Raw genomic sequence first — 19,431 nt, forward strand, 5'->3', positions numbered from 1 at the left:
GCAAAACAGCTTATATGTCACCGTGGTTATTATAATAACCCACCAATGGACAACACTGCAAGGCAGCTACGAAAAGCAAAGGAAATTCCAACAATCGTTCATTTAAATTCCTGCTGAATAAATAACCAAATTAGAAGAGCCGCGACTTTTCCCGTGATTTTTTTCTCGATATATGTTTTGTTCATGCAGCTACTGTGCATATATTGTACATATATTTCGGCAAAATATTGTTGTTTTTTAATCATCGGCAGCTGTCCCGTGGGACGAGGAGTTTTTTAATGTTCAAATAACCCCAACGAGCTATTATCAGCAAGCGACTGCCGCTAAAACCTGTTGAACGCGGCATTGAGCGAGCAAGGCGAAGTGTGAACAGGGGCGAAGCCGCGCGCTGTCCCATTTAAGGGTGGCACATCAGATGTACTGCGAACATCACTACTTTGTTTTTTTATAAAAATAATAATAAACACCGGAATCTGAGGAGGCACTAGATAGCAATTAGGGCACGTGATGCACGGCGTTCAAAATTAACTGTAAACGAAGGGAAGAGTGATCCTGAATATAATACGGTCGTGCGGATTTGTTTCGCAATTGAACGGGTGAGAAAACGCACGAGTCATTTTTTTTCCTCCCCACTACTAAAAGAACCAGATGCATATCGCCTCTCCGCTGGTTCTCGTGACAATATTAAATAGCCACGCGGTAATTACTTACAGTGAGGCGCCGCCGAATGTTTTAATTAAAGCTGGCGATTCTCCAAACCAATTAAAATACTTGGGGCATTGATTCATAGCATGTTGTTAGCGAAAGAAATAATGACACGATATTTTTTTTAAATTCCCCACTGGTTCACGCTCTAGTACCTTGTGAGAGGTTCAGATGGATAATGACTCCGTGATTTTGTGACAAGAGATGATGGGGCCACTATTTTTGCGTTTCAAGAAGCTCGTTAATTGCATCGTGATTGTAAGCGGAAGACCAATTCTAGATTTAAAGCTTTCGTGACTGCAAGGATCCATACTCTTTGGTTCTATTCGGTAAAGTCACGTAGGTAAAAAATAAAACAACAAAAATCACGACGTTTCGGCCACAACACAAGCGGCCTTCATCAGGTGAAGGGACGAGACTGTCTCGAGGACAGCGCTGGAGTGAAACACAGCCACGCTCAGACCGCGACCTTTAAGCTGTGTGCGAGGAAACAAGGTGCCTTGACAAAGGAATTAGCATAAAAATAGCATTTGATTGGCCGACTTAGCATGATGAACGATGTAGAGGTGGTGTACGTGCGGGTGAACATGCCGGTTGGCGAGGGGGGGAGGGGGAGCTTACCTATTGATGGTGTGAAAAGGGAATCTTTAAGAGCTGCGAAAGTTTGGGGTACCACTACTTGAAAAATATACTGTACCATTGAAAATTAGTTTAATGTTTGGTTCGATTTAGAACATCTTTCCAGTGGTTGCTTAATTTGAAACCATCTTCTCGGTTGAAATTGTGTCTATGTTTGTAGATCTGAATTTCCTCGTGAACAAATCTCTGATAAAAAAAAAACCCGTGGGTTTGCAAAGAACCTTGGTATCGGAGAAAATTATATCGTGATCACCCACAGCGTTGTAACAGTGATCAGCTACGGGAGAAGAATCAGATTTGAAACACGGCAGAACGAATTCTTCTGCCGTAGCTGATCACTGTTACACCGCTGTGGGTGATCACAATATAATTTTCTCCGATACCAAGGTTAAACAATCCCATAACACCAATGACCGACAGTGTGGGGAGACCTTCATCCAGTAGAAGACTTGCCGCAAAAGGGCTGTAAACTTTTAGTAAATTTTATCGTTGCCTTGTGACTGAGAAAGCATGCATTAAAAAAAAATGTGTTGCAATTGCAATACCTGGTGGAAAGGAACCTCTGTTGACCACCCTCCAAAATCGAATTTCCTTAAACTTCTAAAAACTCAAGTATTTTTCACCTTTTGGCGTCATCTGGTCAAACACCATATGAGACTAGGCTCTAAGAAAAGCTGTCTCTGGTGTGGACCAATCAGTTTCAAGGACAATGCATAAATTATCAGAGTATTGTTTTTTGTTTGCATTTGACTGCAAGTATTGTGGTTAATGTTAACATGATTCCTTGCAAAAGATGTCAGTTTTGTTGCCAGAAAAAAGGGGGAAAACCCTATTAGTAAAATATTTTTTTTATTTTAACAGATAAGACCTACTGAGCTATTTATCTCTTTTTCAGAAGCAACCTGGCCACAAATGATAACCCAACGAAGTGGCTTATCACGTGGAAATTTATAGCAGCCAAATGCTCTAAACGCAACGTTTCTCAATGTGGAGGTAAAAAACTGGGGGACCCTGAGAAAAGGCCAAGTGACCACGGGGCAACAGAGACATGCAAATTCCAAATATACAGCAGGCGTCAGGGTCGGAATCGAACCCACGACCTCCTGCATACCTGGCGAGGTAGTTAACATCTCCTAGCCGCCATGATGATGATGAGAGAGAGACACGCAAACTCCAAATATACAGCAGGCTTCAGGGTCGGAATCGAACCCACGACCTCCTGCATACCAGGTGAGGTAGTTAACATCTCGCTATTGCAGCACCCCTGCTTTTAGAACCGGCGCTCACCATTTGAGAGCTCTTTGCTCACAGTGGGCACACCGCAGTTACCTTGGCGACCCTTTGAGGGTCACCGGCCGGCCAGGCAAACTGCCTCGGAGCCAGAAGTTCACAAATTAAAAATCATATTTGGGGGTTGACTCAACCCATCATCCCTCTGGGGTCGATCAAAATAAGCACCACTTTTGTTGGGAATTCAACAGCGGTTGTCCTATGGATAGACTCAGCCCTGCCATATGAATGAGGAATTTCCACCACAGACTCAGGGTTGTAAACAGGTGATGAGCACCGCCTACATTCTCATTTGAGCAGAAAAATCACTTGGGATTTACTTTTTGACCGCTTAAAGTTGTCTCTAATCTGTACAGTGGGTTGCCCTCCCCCTTAAAGCCTACGACAAATAAAACAACAGCGGCGCTGGAAGGTGATCTCAATCATCGCTTTTTGTATTATTCTAAATCCATTGCAATTGGAAACCTTCGCCCCATCATGTGAGCCGATAACTAACGGTGAACGCCCCTGTGCGTATCTTCACACTGGCGTGCCACGAGCCATGGGCGGAGTAATAGGGTCGTTGACTCGTCAACGACCAGAAGCGCAAACCAACCGCGGGCACTCACCCTCCGCTCCTTGTCCCCGTACTCGATGCCAAGGGTGTCCATGGCTCGGACGATGGCGGCCAGCGACTGGATGGTGTTGCTGTACACCACGGGCTTGTACTGCTTCACGTCCTCTCCCGAAAAGCCATCCTCGTGAATGATCCTACAGGAGGGGTTGGGGGGGGGGAGAGATCGAAGACAAGGGTAGGACAGACGATCAGACAAAAGCTGAGACGGTCACTTTCCAGCTCCAGGTGGACTAAATACGGGGTCACAGAGCACTTAGACGGCACTGCTGAGGTCTGGGTTCAATCTGGATATCAGCCATCCATGTGATGGCTACAACAGTATCCGTTTACTTACGATGCCATAAGCGCTCGACAAGTCAGAAGCTGCAAGTGCCCCCATTGGTGGGGCAACTGCAGATACCTCGGGAAGGAAGTGTGAACGCTCGGGTGTACGAGGAACACTTTTGCCTCGCATAATTCAAATGTTATATTGTACTTCATATCATAATGGAGTGTACGACATTAGGTACAATGGACAGACTTGATCCGTTTACCACAGTTGGCTACGTACGGTGCGAAAGAAGTTCAACATACTGCACGTACATACATCCTGCCGTAGGAACGTGGAATTTCCACCGCTGCCTCCGGAGAGCCGACATGAGTGAGCACCACTTCTCGCTCGCTTGAGCTTTGAGACATTTTGGGCCGACCAACCGCGAACGTGAACACAGCCGATTGCAGTGTTCTAATAATCCAGCCAAGTAGTGGCACAGCAGTTAGAGCACAAGGCCTGCAAATTGGAAGGTTGGCAGTCTATATTCCCTTCAGGAGTGGAGGTGACTCATCCCTCGGGGTACAATAAGCCACAGTGGATTCTTCCACTTATGGACAAAGGGAATCTTCCATAGGCAAGTGGAATTTCCACCACCGGCTTCGAGCTTTAATGAAAGGAGATGAGGGCGTGCTTGCTCCAAGCTCATCTGAGCAGGAAGCGACGCTGGACGAGCGCTACAACGTGGGCGTGCGTCGGGCGCACGCCGGCTCGCGCAGCCAAAGGGGCGGCGGTGCACCGGGTCAACAGAGTGAGGCTTGGGCAGCGAGAGCCTCGGGGAACAGCCGCGCCGCTAGCGCGAGATTAAACACGCCGCAGAACACCGTCGGCAAGGGCAGCTGACGTCGTCCAAGCTTCTCATTTTATTTCACTCAGGTTTGTTTTTTTGTATAAATATTTTTTTAGTTTACGTTTTTTTTTCTCCCACATTTGCCATCATCGCCTTTTGAAGGCGCCCCCCATCCCTGAGCCAAAAACCCTGCGTAAATGGGGACACAAGGTACGGAAACCTTAGGAGTAACAAAACAAATAAGCAAATCAATAAACCATTAGAATGCCTCACAGAAACGCTGTGCTTTGGCTTTGCGCACAACAAGTCTCTCTTGTGGTTGCTCTGTTGTACGGCCATCCCACTGCGATAAAACAAACTCTAGGGGACCTCATTACCTGCGGCAGTGCAAACCACAGAGCCAGAGGCTTCTTCGTCAGCGGTGCAAGCTGTCGAGTGTGCAAGTGGTGCAACTGCATTGGGAACCACAGGCCAGAAGGGGGCCAGGCACCCCCCCCCTCCCCCCCGATTGTTGTGATGTTTAATCTTGTGATGTTTTTGTCTTTTTCTTGCTGCCAAGTTCACGTGCAACAGAATCTCCTTTCCTTCGTACAAACAGCTGGGAAGCTGGCTTCACGGGGCCATCCGTGTAACAAATAAACGTAAGCTCAGCTGAAATGTAATTCCTTGCACCAGGGATCAGGACAAGCACACTCACCACCTGGGGCTTGCCAACTCAGTCGATTGAAGCAGTAGGCTTGGGAGTTTTAAACCCTTTTAAAATACCGCGAACAAATGTTTTCAAAGCGAAAATGGTCAAAGATTTATTCTTCAACCCAACGTTTATATGTCGGTATTGTTTGCTCTAAAACATTGGGCAGCCGATACCACTTAAAGTGGCCCTTGAATTAGTAGGGTTGGTGAGTGTGGCTCCATTTTGAAAAACCCCTCTTGAATTTCCATACGGGCCTCCCCTGGGCAGGCGTGGGGGAAACTCTCGCTCCCCCTCGTTCGTACGGCCGTGGTTTATTCCCTTCTCGATAACGCTGCACCCCGCAGGCCCATAAGCACCGGTGCGGGAAGCACGAGGTGCTGCGAGCATCGATTACCGAGACACCTTCATACTTAGGGGGGCTCCTGTGCGGGGAAAGGGCTGCTCATTAGGAGTGGACACAGCAACACGAGGCGGTGTCGTGTGCTTAATTCAACAGGTGTCGGCAACATTTCATCGATTCAGCGCTGTTCTTTGTTTAACGAGGTGAGAGCCAACTGAAAGTTGGTAACGTTTGTTTTGAAGAACGCCTGAAAAGCGAAGGTTACATAGAGAAAGTTACCGTTATCATCATCATCATCATAATTCTATAGTTTCCATTTGACATGCTCATTACCGAGGGTTGATGTCTATGCTAGACGCTTTCCATCTTTCGCGATCTTCAGTGTCTCTCATGGAGAGTCCCATCCAGCGATCTCACACTGTCCCACCGACCCATCCGTGTCCTTCCCTCTTTCCCTTTTTCCTTCTCCCATTTTCCCCTCGCGGAATCATCTCGGTCATTTCTCCAGACGTGCGACCCTCCGAGGTATTGTCCTGCGTACGTCACCTTACTTCTCATCAGTTATTCCTGCTTGTAGCCATTCTCTTGCAAAAGCATCCACGCTCTTCGTATTTTAACACTGGTGTACTCTTCCCATCCCTTCTGTAACACCACATCTCAAATGCATGAAGCCTACATTAGTTTAGTTGCGCTCAACAATTCATGTCCATTTAAAGTTTGTGATTTGACGTGCTGCGTGCACAATCTTGCAAAATCATGCCACGGGGGGGGGGGGGGGGAATTCAACGACCACTCTGCAGCGGACAATTTTGCACAGAAGCTGTTGTCAGCGGTGGCGATTGTGCCGCCCGCTCTGACAATTCGCTCGAGGGGTGAAGGGTGCTTGTTTGTAACGCTCCCCTGCCTCTCACACGCAGTGGGCGAGGCTGCAGGTGCGATTTTTGCCAGCTATTGTGGAAGACTCGGGTGAGCTCATTTCATTGCATTATACCCTGACGCATAAAGCCACTAGACTTTACGTAGCACAATTTGTTCATGCTTTATCCTGCAAGTGCATATTTAAAAAAGATTCACTTAATTCAGTTTTTTTCTATGTTATCAGAATAAATAATTGAAACTCCCATTGGGCATTTGTATAATTTTCTAATACTTTCATTTCAAAGCGTTGTATTTAATAAGCTGGTGGCCATGGGAATAGACTGAATAATTGCCACATTTATACACTTCGTACAACTTTCGGAAGCGAATTGAAGATTTTAATTCCTGTGAAGGGAGGTCATGCTGTTCAAGAGACGTCATTTTGATAAACCATTTAAATTCGTGCTGATCAATGCCCTTTCATCTGAATCAAGTTGACTAATGCTAAGGAAATTTAAATGTATACAAAATAAATTCCCGTAAATTACGATTAACCAATGATCCGCAGCGTAGGTGACTCACTCGTACGAGTCTTTCAAAAACTCAATGCCGTTGGTTTAATTTTACCCTTTGTGTGAAGAACTAACACAATCCACCACCCCGTTAAGACACCAGGACATGGGGATTTCAACCTCCAAAGTCAGCAATTGGCCATCATTTAACCGTGTGAATAGGGTGTCAACGTACGCACACATTCACTTATATGGTTCTGGTCACCAAGCACATCACTGCACTCTGATATAATGCGCTTAGTTACTGACGGGGAGGCCTGTGGCGCAAGATCAGTATTGTAAGTATTTTTAGATCACGTTCTTAAAACACGATTGCCTTCCCTTCTGTGGGTGTGCCGTCGGTACCTCAACAACAACCGGCATTCACCTTTAAATTGGAAAACCATCAACTCCTCCAATGAACGAAGGAAGAAGAGCCAACAGATTTGACCGCTACATATTTTTGCTACGAATAATAATGAGCATCACAATCATCATCAGCCATGATCAATACACTGCTGGATGAATGCCGCTCCAAGCTGTCATCATCTATCGTGGTATTGCAATGCAACAATCCATCTAACACCTGCACACGGGCTGATTTCACCGCTCCATCTCCGCGATGGGCATGATCCTGGGTGTGTGTCCCCCTTTGGCTGTCCTTGGCCACCCAGCCATAATTCCTTCTCGTGCCCGGCCCAAGCCCACTCTTATCAAGTCAATATATCTCTATCCTTGTGCTAAGTGGGGAGCGGTAGTGCAGTGGTTAGCGCGTTGTGCTACGAACCTGGCGACCCGTGTTCGATTCCCGCTCATCAGTGTCGATTATCTGACCTCGTCGTGGGCCTCCCCTAGGTCGACTCAGCCTAAAAAAATGATTACCTAGTGTGATGTGTAAACATCATTACTGGGGATACAAAGGCTGTGGGGCGTGGTGTTGGCCACCCACCCCCTCGTGTGCCGTGGCTGTTCAGGCTATACGGGGGATATTTGTCTTTGTGTGCTATGTTCCACGTGTTCCTCTCTCCGTCTCTCGATGTAACCCCACGCATGCACACGATATGACCATTGTGTCAGTCAGCAAGACAGTATCCCAGAGGTTGTAAGACACACGGAATGATGAGGCATAAAGTGAGATTCATGAACGTGGCATTGTTTTATTTACTTCTCTGACACAATTAAATTTAGCTGCACGCACAATCTAACGTTTTGTCGATTTTTTTTTAATCTCAAAAATATGGCAAGAGTATAAGAGGCATATACCTCATGCATCCACTCAGATTAGTATTGATACTTATCCTAATAGGACGCGAATGCAATTGTGCGTGTAATCCATTATTTATGTATGTTTGGTTTATGCAGGCAAATGTTAATGATACAATTAGGGTAATGGGGTGAACAAAGCTGTACAAACAAAACAGGGAAAACAAATGAATAGTACAAATTCTATGGTAAATACGAGACGAAAGAGAATTGATTCTTCAACCGAATCGTGATATTAAAATTGCGAAAGAACGCTCTAAATCGTCGGGAGCCGTCGCCATCAGCCCTGAATGATTCTCGACTGCCACGGTAATCGCCGCGTGGAGCTCACAGTGACATCACAGGCCAACGGGCCAATCGGAGTGCATTTGGGGCCATTATAGGGGTCTTTCCCGGTTGCATCACCTCTCCACCCCCACCAAATGGTTACCACATCAGACGCTGCGTGTGTGAGTGGTGGTGGGGGGGAAGCCCCTTTTTGCACAGTATTCACAGCATAAAGTACGTGCACGCATTTTCAAACGCAGTGCGCACGACGTTTCATTGTTCGCCCCGCTCGGTGGCACTTCGTGCACGTTCACGTGCGGATAAGCCCCGCGGGATTAGAAATATTCCACGACGTCAGGGGCCGTCCATAAATGACGTCACGCGATTTTGGACGATTTTTGACCCCCTCGTCACACGGCTTCACAAAAAGTCAGACCCCTCTCAAATATGACGTCACAACGCGCTGCCCCACCCCCCTCCAAAACCATATTTCCTTTTTTAAAATAAACCATGCTTCAAATTGATTTAAACTATTGTAATTGTAGTGCGAATTTAATGTGGCGCTGCACTCTGATGTTGTAGGAGTGTTGCTGACCATTGCTATAACGCTGTGGGTTCTCATGATACTGTTTTTTTTCCGAAACCAAGGTGCTCTGCAAACCTTCAGGCTACTATCAAAGGTGTGTTCATGAAGCCACCCAGATATATAAACATAGACATAACCTCGACCGAGAAGATGGATACCAATTGCGCAATCATTGGAAGGATGTTACGGTTGTTCCATCATATTTACCGGGCACTAGTCTATTTTACCGAGTTAATTGCATCCCCAGCGTTTGGCAGGGCTGTTACTGTTGCTTTGTTGTCTTTCATTGGCTTTGCTGCAGTGGCGTTGGCTTTTTGCACAATCCCCCCCCCCCCCCCCATCTTTCTAGCCCCACCAACTTCCCCCCGTCCAGCAGCATCCACGCAACGCCACCCTCCCCCTACTCCTCCCCTCCCTTGCTCCTCCCCCCTCTCTTACTTACATAACCTCTTACCACAGCATCTCTCTTACTTCAGCTAAAAAAATATTGCTGTAGTTTTCACACCTGATGATGATTGCTTGTGTTGCAATCGAAACGTCGTGATTTTATTTATTTTATATTTTATATCTACGTGACTTTACCGAAAGAACCAAAGAGTGTAGGAGTGTTGTTATAACAATTCGATATTTTGATTTAAAGCTTTCATGACTGCAGGGATTCATATTCTTGGTTCTTTCGGTAAAGTCACGTAGAAGGGAAACAATAAAATTATAAAAATATAAAGCAATAAAAATTATCATGACGTTTCGACTGCAACACAAGCAATCATCATCAGGTGTGAAAACCACAGCAAGAAAATTTGAAAAAAGTGGCGGTTTTTTTAACGTTAGCACCACGGAGAGCGATTTGGCAGGTATTCAGATGGACGAGTCCATCTGTGTTCGGAAAAGAGGAGGGGGGAGACTAAAATTATGGATGCGGTCTGAAAGCCACTGTAAGCGTGAACAATCAATTAAGACCCGAAATGGTTGATCAAATCCTTCCAATGATTGCTAAGCCAGAATCCATCTTCCCGGTTGAAATTGTCTCTGTGTTTGTATATGTGGATAGCCTCATGAACGAATCTCTCATGGTAGCCAGACTACGTTGCCTCTGTGGTAGTAGTTACATTGGAGAAACCAAACGACATGTCTCTGACCGCATTCGTGAACACAAAGCAGACCTAAAACACGGTAGGACCAACACCTCGGCCGTGGCAGATCACTGTTATTATTCAGTAGGCTCACATGACATTGACTTCTCCAAGACAGAGGTTATTTGCAAGCCATCTGGCTACCATTCGTTCATGAGGCTATCCACATATACAAGCACAGAGACAATTTCAAGCGAGAAGATGAATTCTGGCTTAGCAATCATTGGAAGGATTTGATAAACCATTTCGGGTCTTAATTGATTGTTCACGCTTACGGTGGCTTTCAGACCACATCCATTATTTTCGTCTCCCCCCTCCTCTTTTCCGAACATAGATGGACTCGTCCATCTGAATACCTGCCAAATCGCTCTCCGTGGTGCTAACGTAAAAAAAACGCCACTTTTTTCAAATTTTCTTGCTGTGGTTTTCACACCTGATGATGATTGCTTGTGTTGCAGTCGAAACGTCATGATAATTTTTATTGCTTTATATTTTTATTATTTTATTGTTTCCCTTCTACGTGACTTTACCGACAAAAAACAAGAATATAATTCTATATTTATTTAAAGTTGCACATTTCTCAAGCGCCCCCCTCGTCACACACCGTCACAAATGTCTGACCCCGCCCCCCCCCCTAGGTGCGTGACGTCATTTATGAACGGCCCCTCAATAAATCCAGATCGCGCTGCGCCCCAATTGATCATTATGTACGAGACGGGCCTGACTCTCCCACGCCGACGCAGCTGGTCACTTACCGACACCATTGCCTCTGTCCAAACAAAAAAAACACGGCTGGGATCTCGGACAAAGAGAGAAGGGGGGGGCGTGAATGCCCCCCCCCCTCCCCGTCCCCGCTAGAACACAAGGGCCCGTGTTGTGCAGTCGCAACGGGGACACTCGCAGGATAAACGGACGACTTCGGGGTGCAAGAATGAGCGGGGTCTGGGGAAGAGTCGTCGCTACGAACAGTGGCCGATCAGATGAAGGGAGGTGTGGGGGGGGGGGCACAGATGTCTCGTGAGGAGGGGGGGGGGATGGTCTCGGCCGATACTCAGAGGTGACCATTGGTCAAGCTCCCCCACAATCTGCTGTCATTGTTGTGCCAACCGAGAGCCACGCGCGTGTTCATTGTTTATCGATTTTGCGGTTTGACAACGCGCAGTGTGGGCACCAGCTTTGGGAGGTTACAAAGCAACCGGCAAGACGTCACGGGAATGCGAACATCTCACACTGCCGCAAGGAGGGGGAGGGCGACGTGCAATTGCGTCGTCTTGAGCTGTGTATTATTACGCAATTGACTAAAACAAAAATGCGGTGGACTTTTAATGTTCCCGGAAAGAGTTAACACATTTCTACGGGACAGCAGGCGACCTCGACAAAATGATCCTGGGAAAACCAGGACGGGTGGCAACCCGAACACGCAGCAGCAGAGCAAAGCATTTTATCAAACGATAACCGAGAGAAGTTGCAATCGTTGCAAAGACTTAGTTGGTAGTGGGCCCAGTATCCACTACCAAAGAGGCAGTACTCATTATAATGGTGGCCTCTGCGATGCTTGCTGCGGTACTGATGGGCCCCTGCGATCAGCACCACTTATATACGGAACGTGTCTTTCTGTCCGCCGCTGTCGGACAAGACGTCGTAGCGGGGTCTCTGGAGTGTCACGTGCGTGCGTGCGGGGAGCGGTGGTGGAGCGGTCAGCGACACTGCGCTTTGAACCCCGCCTACCCGAGTTCGATTCCCGCTCACGGCCAACACCGGTGACGATTTTCTGAACCGGTCCTGGGGGCCTCCCCTAGGTCAACTCAGCCTCAGATGAGCACCTGGTGCGGTGCGCAAACATCGCCACTGGGGGAGACAAAGGCAGGCGGGCGGGCGGGCGTGGTGCTGGCCGCCCACCACATCGTGTGCCTTTCGGCCTTCATAGGTGCTACTCGCGAAAAGCACTTTCCCCAACAGTCTGTTACAGGCTGCACTGGGGGGTGACGGCCACCCCCTCCTCCTCGGCACTGGCAAGGCAACTCACGAGTCGCAAGCGATCATTCGCTCGTTATGAAAACATCGACAACGAAATCTCTCACCAAAAACTGGCATCACCCCTCCGCCCCCACTGCCCGCTCAGTGACAATACAATTTAAGGTTGCACAGTAGAAGCTGTATATATGCACACGTTCTAGAATAAGCGACTCATAAAAAAATATAGATATTTACCAGGAAAAGCCTTACTGAGATGTTTAACTCTTTTTTATTTAGAGGCGAACTGGCCACACTTGATGATAGCTCATCGAAGTGGCTTTTCTTCACACGTGGCAATGTATAGTCGCCGAACAATCTAAACGTACGTTTCTAAATGTGGAGGGAAAAAGCGGGCAGACCCCGAGAGAAATCAAGGCGACTGCCACGGGGGGAGGAGAAGGGGGGGGGTAAGAGAACACGCGGACTTCCAAATATACAACAGGCACACAACAGGCAAACAACAACAACAGGCGTCGTCCGGGTCGTGATCGAATCCACGACCTACTGCCGCGTACCGGCCGAGGGAGACAACATCTCCTCGCCACCGTGGCGACCAACCATGCATGGTATGTTGCCCGCTGCAGAGTGGCTCTCCAATACCCTGTGGCACACGCGGCTTATCGTACACGAGTGGGGGGTGGGAGACAGGGGGCCGCTCCTGATTGAAGCACACTACTTTGGATATTAGCACAGCTGGCCTTGCTCCCGAGGGGTGTTGCTTATATGCAGTCGACACTGTTTTCTATTGATTTGTTGCGTGCAACAGAGAGAGAGAGGGGGGGGGGAGGTGCAGCAAAACCAATTGCTGAACTGTACTTCTATGCTACCGCGTCTATGCCCCTCGCCTTTAACCGAACCCGTACATTTGCCCATTGTTGAATCGTGGTCAAATCTCAACCGAGGAGAGAGAGAGAGAGCGAGTGCGAGCGCGTGATGAGATCAGCCCGTGCGCTGGAGCGAGGTGGACTGATGGCATCCCTTGACTGCGAGAGATGATGGCTGATAATGACGACGATGATGATGATGACTGCAGTCACAGTGGTGCGCGGAGACAAACACGACTGCCGATGTCACTGTGGCACTTTTGATCCACTCAGGGGCGTCGGCTGTCCAAAGCAGTTGGTTCCTTGACCTGGGGGTGCACGCACCACCTGGGGGTGCGAGGCGTGGCCAGATAAGGGCACGGGCACGTACGTACAACTTAATTTGTTTCCATATTCTTTGGTTCTTTCGGTAAAGTCACGTAGGTAGAAATAAAATAAAATAAATCACCCAGTCCTGCAGTCATCCTGCAGTCACGAAAGCTTCAAATCAAGATTACTTTGTTTCATCAAAGCTACGTAATTTATCAACATACAATTTTTTTTTTACGATTGAGAACCGAAGGGGAGCAGGCTGCAGTGAATGTTAAGAGCCACTGCTCTAAAACATTCACCGCCACTCACTCACACACATCCATTGCTACAGGTGCTTCTTTTCCCAATGACAGTAAAGTCGATGAAAATGTCTTCATTAATTATGCAAAAAAGGAATCACATCATTCATATCATCATCACCCAAGATCAATCCACTGTTGGATGAAGGCCTCTCCAAGAGATTTACATCTCTCACCGTCCTGTGATGCAACAATCTACCCAGCACATGCACGTGAGCTGATCGCATTGCTGTAGCGCCACAGTAAAGACAAAGATCTCCCGTGTAGCCTTAACAGACTGTTGGGGCAAGTGCTGTGAGCGAGCACCTATGAAGGCTGGCACGGCACACGAGGGAGTGGGTAACCAGCGCCACGCCTGGCCGCCTTTATCTCCCCAGTGGCGATGTTTACACACCGCACCAGGTACTCATTTGAGGCTGAGTCCACCTAGGAGAGGCCCAAGACCAGTTCAGATAATTGTCACTGGCGTTGGCCGTGAGCGGGAATCGAACTCCGCTACACTACAGCACACAAGCTTCTACTTCCATATGGCTGATGTTGATGTTGAGCAACAACTTCAATGTAATATTCAGGTGCTCCAAACCGCGCCAGGAGCAGCGGAGTGTACCCGCTGTTTGATGGGTTTTCATTGTGAGATACTCGCACTTGTGCCGGGTGAGAAGTCCATCTACGTTCAGTCGGAGGATCCTTGCCCCGGGGCCTATCTGGCGCGTTCTTGTTTGTCCCTGATGAGGGCTGTTGGCCTGGCGTAGTGTTGTTGCTGCTCTGGAGACTGGGAGATCGATGATCGATGTTGGGTCGCCGCGTTGATGACATTCGTCGTGATTTCTCATTTAACAGAGTGGGGCGCGCGAGGGCTTCCATCTTCCACTCCAATGAGCACACGAGCTGATTGCATTTTTCTATCTCCACAGTAGACGTCCTCCCAGGCACATGCCCTCCCTTGGCTGCCACTCTATCGTTAGTCTCGACCACCAGTCATCATCCCTTCTAGCAATGTGCCGAGCCCAAGGCCACTTAATTTCCTTAATGGTCAACATGATGTCTCCAACATGTGTATGTTCTCCAGTCCACGTGTCCCTCCATCCGTCCCTCAGTGTAATTCCAAGAATGCACAGTGTATGACATTGCGTCAATCAGCAAGGTTTAATTCTTCGAGGACGCATGACACGTGGAATGATGGAGCTCAAAGAGAGATTGCGAACGCCACTCAATTCACATGATTCATTCTCTAAGCGGGATTTGGATTATGACACTGGCACGTATCAGCCTGCTCTTGAGAATGATGCTACAGAGTCTTAAGTGCCCACTTTCAGCAGGTGGAGCAATTCAGTGATAACGCCTCGTGTACAATGTATAGGTAACAGAAGAGAGGAAATCAAACTGATGATCAGGTGATAACAGACTGGCTGGTGAGAAAATCGAGTCGGCCTATTGTTATTGAGGCCACTGCAGGGGACGAACGCTCACAAGAATACTGTGCACAAGATTAAAGTAATTCCTTGGGTACAATAATACGTAATAATGTCATCTTATTTATTCGGCAAAGCCTCAATGAATCTCAATACTCTTTTTCAAGAGACTCCTGCACTGCGATAGGAAACTTTTGGTATTCGGCATGTGATAGGGAATTAAAGCACACGGCGAAAACCCATGCATGCACTCCAAAGTCCACATAGATCGGTCCACAAATGTACGTGGCCAACAGAGCACTGGATTACAGGCATGCGTCACCATAACAGCGCTTCTTTTTAATTCAGGAAATAGCCTCGCTCTAACTGGGCACGGTGGCTCAACCTCTGTTTCACTCGCTGGAGGTACGGGTTGGTAAAATCATGCAGGATTGTAAAATTAACAACCTGCTGAGCCATGAGATGGCCAAGAAATGGGTTTACAGAAAATTAGTTAATGAACCTTTCCGTTTTATGTCCTCATCTGCACGGGATGTCTCCAGGTCCTCCCCATGATCAACATTCCTTCCAATGGACGGCTCTCGAAAAAAAAGTCTTGAGAATCGGTGAGGATTTCCTCATTCAAAATAAATAGCATGGCATTTATGTATTAATAATATACAAGACAATTATATTATAATAAGAGTAGTATTGCCAGACATGTATTGAAATGTAAGTTTATTAAAAAAAATTGTATATGTTGTAATTGAAATAAAAATGGACAAACAACTGAATTTTTTTTTACTTTTAAACTGCTGGAAAATGTGCTGTTAGTGGCCGTCTAATAAGGCTGGCACAACATAAGACAAAGACCCCCCTTATAGCCTTAACAGAGTGTTGGGGCAAGTGCTGTTAGCGAGCACCTATGAAGACCGGCACGGCATACGAGGGGGTGGGTGGCAAGCATCACGCCCGGCCGCCTTTGTCTCCCCAGGTGGCGATGTTTACACACCGCACCAGGTACTTATTTGAGGCTGAGTCGACCTAGCGGAGACTCCAGGACTGGTTCAGATAATCGTCACTGGTATTGGTTGTAAGCGGGAATTGAACTCGGGACGCCGCGTTCGTTGCGCCACGCACTAACTGCTACACTACCACTCCCCACACAACAAAAGAGTGGGTGGCGTAACCAACAGCACATGTAACCACCTTTGTTTCCCCAGTGTTTTTGCTTACACCAGCACCAGGTTTTCCTTTAAGGCTGGGTCGCCCTAGGGGAGTCCTATAACAAGGCTCAGATACAACTTCACCGTGATGTTAGCCATGGCCAGGAATTAAACTCAAGTGACGAGGTTTTTAGCGGCATCGTGTGTTAAACAAAAAAGGGTGAAATAGCAACTCACGTTGGGGTACACTCATACATATAGAGATGTTGAGAAAGTATAGGCGCCTTGTTTAAACTTTTACAACCGTGGGTCTTGCTGCCAAATGGCACACTTTGAAAATGTTCGTGTGACAATTAACCATTGAAGACATATGACTTATTTACATAAAGTGGTCCAAATATACAGGGGTGAAACGTTGCACGCAGGGTTCTGCATTTTAGAACGGGCATGGTGGCGAGGCGATAGGCTAATTCACGGTGGAGAAACACGAGATCTGGTTTAGTATTTTTTTTTTTTACACCTGGGAGGTCTTAGAAGGAACGCCAACATGCCGGAAAGATTACTGTTATTTCACGAAGTAGAAAAAAGGAGCAGAAAGATATCGATGTCAGATCTTAAGCACCACGGTAAATGCAACGTGCATCGAACAGAACAACATGATGGCCAACTAAAAAAAAAATACGGCGAGTGCGTTAAGTAAAGCCAACAGAATTGCCCAGAATTTTGAAAATGCTCGGTTTTTCTTTGAGCGCCACAATTTATCGACGGTAAGTTATAATGCCCAAACGGACATGCAATGACATTCACGAAATAATTTGAAACACAATGGACTAAATAGATCTGTTTCAACGAGGATTCGCGGTGAACACAATTGCTGCTTCAACGAGTCGCACATCGGCAGCAGATTATGTTATAATAACAATCAACAGCAGCGTCAATGACGAAAAGTGGCCCTGGTTACACGGATGTTGCCACTTATTTACTGAGGAAAGCTTCAGAGTTTCAAGACGTATCGAGGAGGACACTGCATTGGGAAATATGGCCGATTCAATAAATGCGCTAACCGCTCCGCCACCGCTCCCTTCCTTCACGGTTGGGACCAGCATACATGTATAGCAATGACCGCTGTTCCCTTATAACCACGTGGTGCAACCTCAGCATTCGATGCTCATTTTACTGACCCTGGAGCAATGATGGGCACAAATTTCACAATAGCCAGGAATAAAACGATCAATATTAAAATGTAACGTGTGGGCAAGCGTGGGAATAGTTGCGATTTCAGGATAAAGGCTGAGCTGCTTTAACGAGAGATCAGATGACTGCTTCTGGCAGAAGACCACTGCATCCCTGCTGGGGTTAACAGTGAATTAGTGCTGCAGGTTCACAGCGCGAGTTGTTGTGTGACACAGTATGCAGAGGGCATTTGCGACGCTGATCCCTCTGGTGGCACACAGCCACCGTGACAGCAGAGTGAGTGCACATTCATTGCAGTTGTTTGTTGTTATATATATTTATTTACACGACCTGGCTGCCGCCCAGAGGAAAATACACTCAATAGGGTGCATGCGCCTGTTTGGTCCCCATGGGGCTCGTGAAGCCATTTCCCAGGCAGCAGTGATTCGGAAGAGAAAGGTTCACCCTGGTTTCAGGCACATGCACACAAAGATTCCCTATTTATACGTGCAACTATTAAGGACAACGATGCTGTGGTCGACACCGTGCCCGGCCACCTACGTCTCCCCAGGGCTGATGTTCGTACCCTGCAACTTGTGTTCATTCTCGGCTGATAACATTTTAATGGAGGCCCAACCCAGGTTAAGATTCCAGCAAGGCTACCGTGCATCACCCTCAGGCCAGCTGGTTTCAGATAGGCTCTCCGCGTGTCTCAAAGCAGTTGCAAATGTTTTTTTTTATTATCAGGATTTTGTAGCGGGTTTAAAAGTTTCCTGGCCTTATGCTCAACTCATGATGCAGATAAGGGTGGGGTTACCTGAGTAGTGGGTGGAGCTACCTGAGTAGTAGGTGGGGTTACCTGAGTAGTGGATGGGGTTACCTGATTAGTGGATGGGGTTACCTGATTAGTGGGTGGGGTTGGCAGTGGAGTAAGCAGAGCCTATGAGCGGTGGGTGGAAATAGTGGTTGAGTGGGTGTGGCTATGTAAAAGTAAGCAGGCGAGAACTTACCACTGCAATCTCCTACACACATACACAAACCTAAATATATTAACATTTCTGCCAAATGATGGGGACATTCTTTGAAGGCTATTCAGAAAATAAGAGTCTGGCTGAGCAGCTCTGTGTGCAGCTGTGATCGCTATGCTCACTTTCCTTGCCCCATCCTTTGGTCCATACTCCATCGCATCCCGACAACGCTGGAGTCAGAACAGGGCAGCCCACACATCACTGAGCCACAGGCCACCATGTCTGTTCAGACTCGAAACAGTCTAGAGAGCAATTTAACGTTTATAAGACTCTGATGATGTTAGCATGAGCGCACACTCGACTTGCAATCCAGCGGTTGGCGATTCAATCTCGTGGCACGGCAGTCGAAACAACGGTGCGAGTTGTTTCAAACCGCCCGACCCTGCCCACACCGAGCAGTATAAATGGGTATAACCACGATGAGTCGATCGGCAGATCGTGTGTGGTGGGGTAAAGCGTGGATACTCCCACGTTTTGGTCAGCATGGAACAGTCGGTGCAGGACCCTCTCTCTATAAGAGACTCTCTAAAACTCCCTCCAGGAATAGCGAAGAAAATGAAGGAATGGGAAATCATTGGGGGGGGGGGGGGGGGGGGGCTTTGTCCAAGTAATGGCAAGTTGCAGGCTGACAACAAAAATAAACGCCGAGTGGAGCCTCACACCAGCGCCAGAAACCCATTGTAGGAGCACGAGTTGAACTGGGGAAGAGTATGTTGTTTATAAAATTACACGGGCTCAGGAACCACCAAGAGCTGACGATAACCCCAATAACTCGTTTGAGAATGGGGGTCTTTAACGCTACTTGCATATTAATGCACTCATAATATATGGGCTGGTTCAAAAGTGATCGTAACAAAAATCGTAAGAAAAGATTTAGTACATTAGGTATTCGCGCCTTTCTTATAGCGCAAGGCTATTACAAAGGTGGCATGTTACAAATGCAAGTCGAGTGTGCCTGTAGCGGGAAGGGGAGAGGCGGCAATGTTGCGATGAAGTTTTACCAAGTTAAGACTTTTTGTTTACTTCACAAAATGTAACAATGTTGCACCATGATGCGAACAACAACAACAACAACAACCGCCATTCGCCACTAAATGTCGCTGACGTCACCACGGCGCTTGTGCCAGGCTATGTGCACTTTAAGGCCAGGTGCAGTGTCGAATGCCCGCTGGCAGGAGGT

The 19,431-nt window shown here is 47.4% G+C and overlaps 1 protein-coding gene across 2 annotated transcripts in view; it reads right to left on the reverse strand.

Moving 5' to 3' along the window:
* Nucleotides 1–19,431, reverse strand: part of GNAO1 (G protein subunit alpha o1) — a 154,601-nt gene that overhangs the window by 101,021 nt on the left and 34,149 nt on the right. For both annotated transcript variants that reach the window (XM_032960603.2, XM_032960604.2), the window contains exon 3: nt 3,243–3,384. In XM_032960603.2, the coding sequence (XP_032816494.1) occupies nt 3,243–3,384 (142 nt within the window). The remainder of the gene's footprint in view (nt 1–3,242; nt 3,385–19,431) is intronic.

Source organism: Petromyzon marinus, chromosome 25 (assembly GCF_048934315.1).
Source record: "Petromyzon marinus isolate PM22_M1 ecotype Great Lakes invasive population chromosome 25, UKy_Petmar_22M1.pri1.0, whole genome shotgun sequence".
Lineage (NCBI taxonomy): Eukaryota > Metazoa > Chordata > Hyperoartia > Petromyzontiformes > Petromyzontidae > Petromyzon > Petromyzon marinus.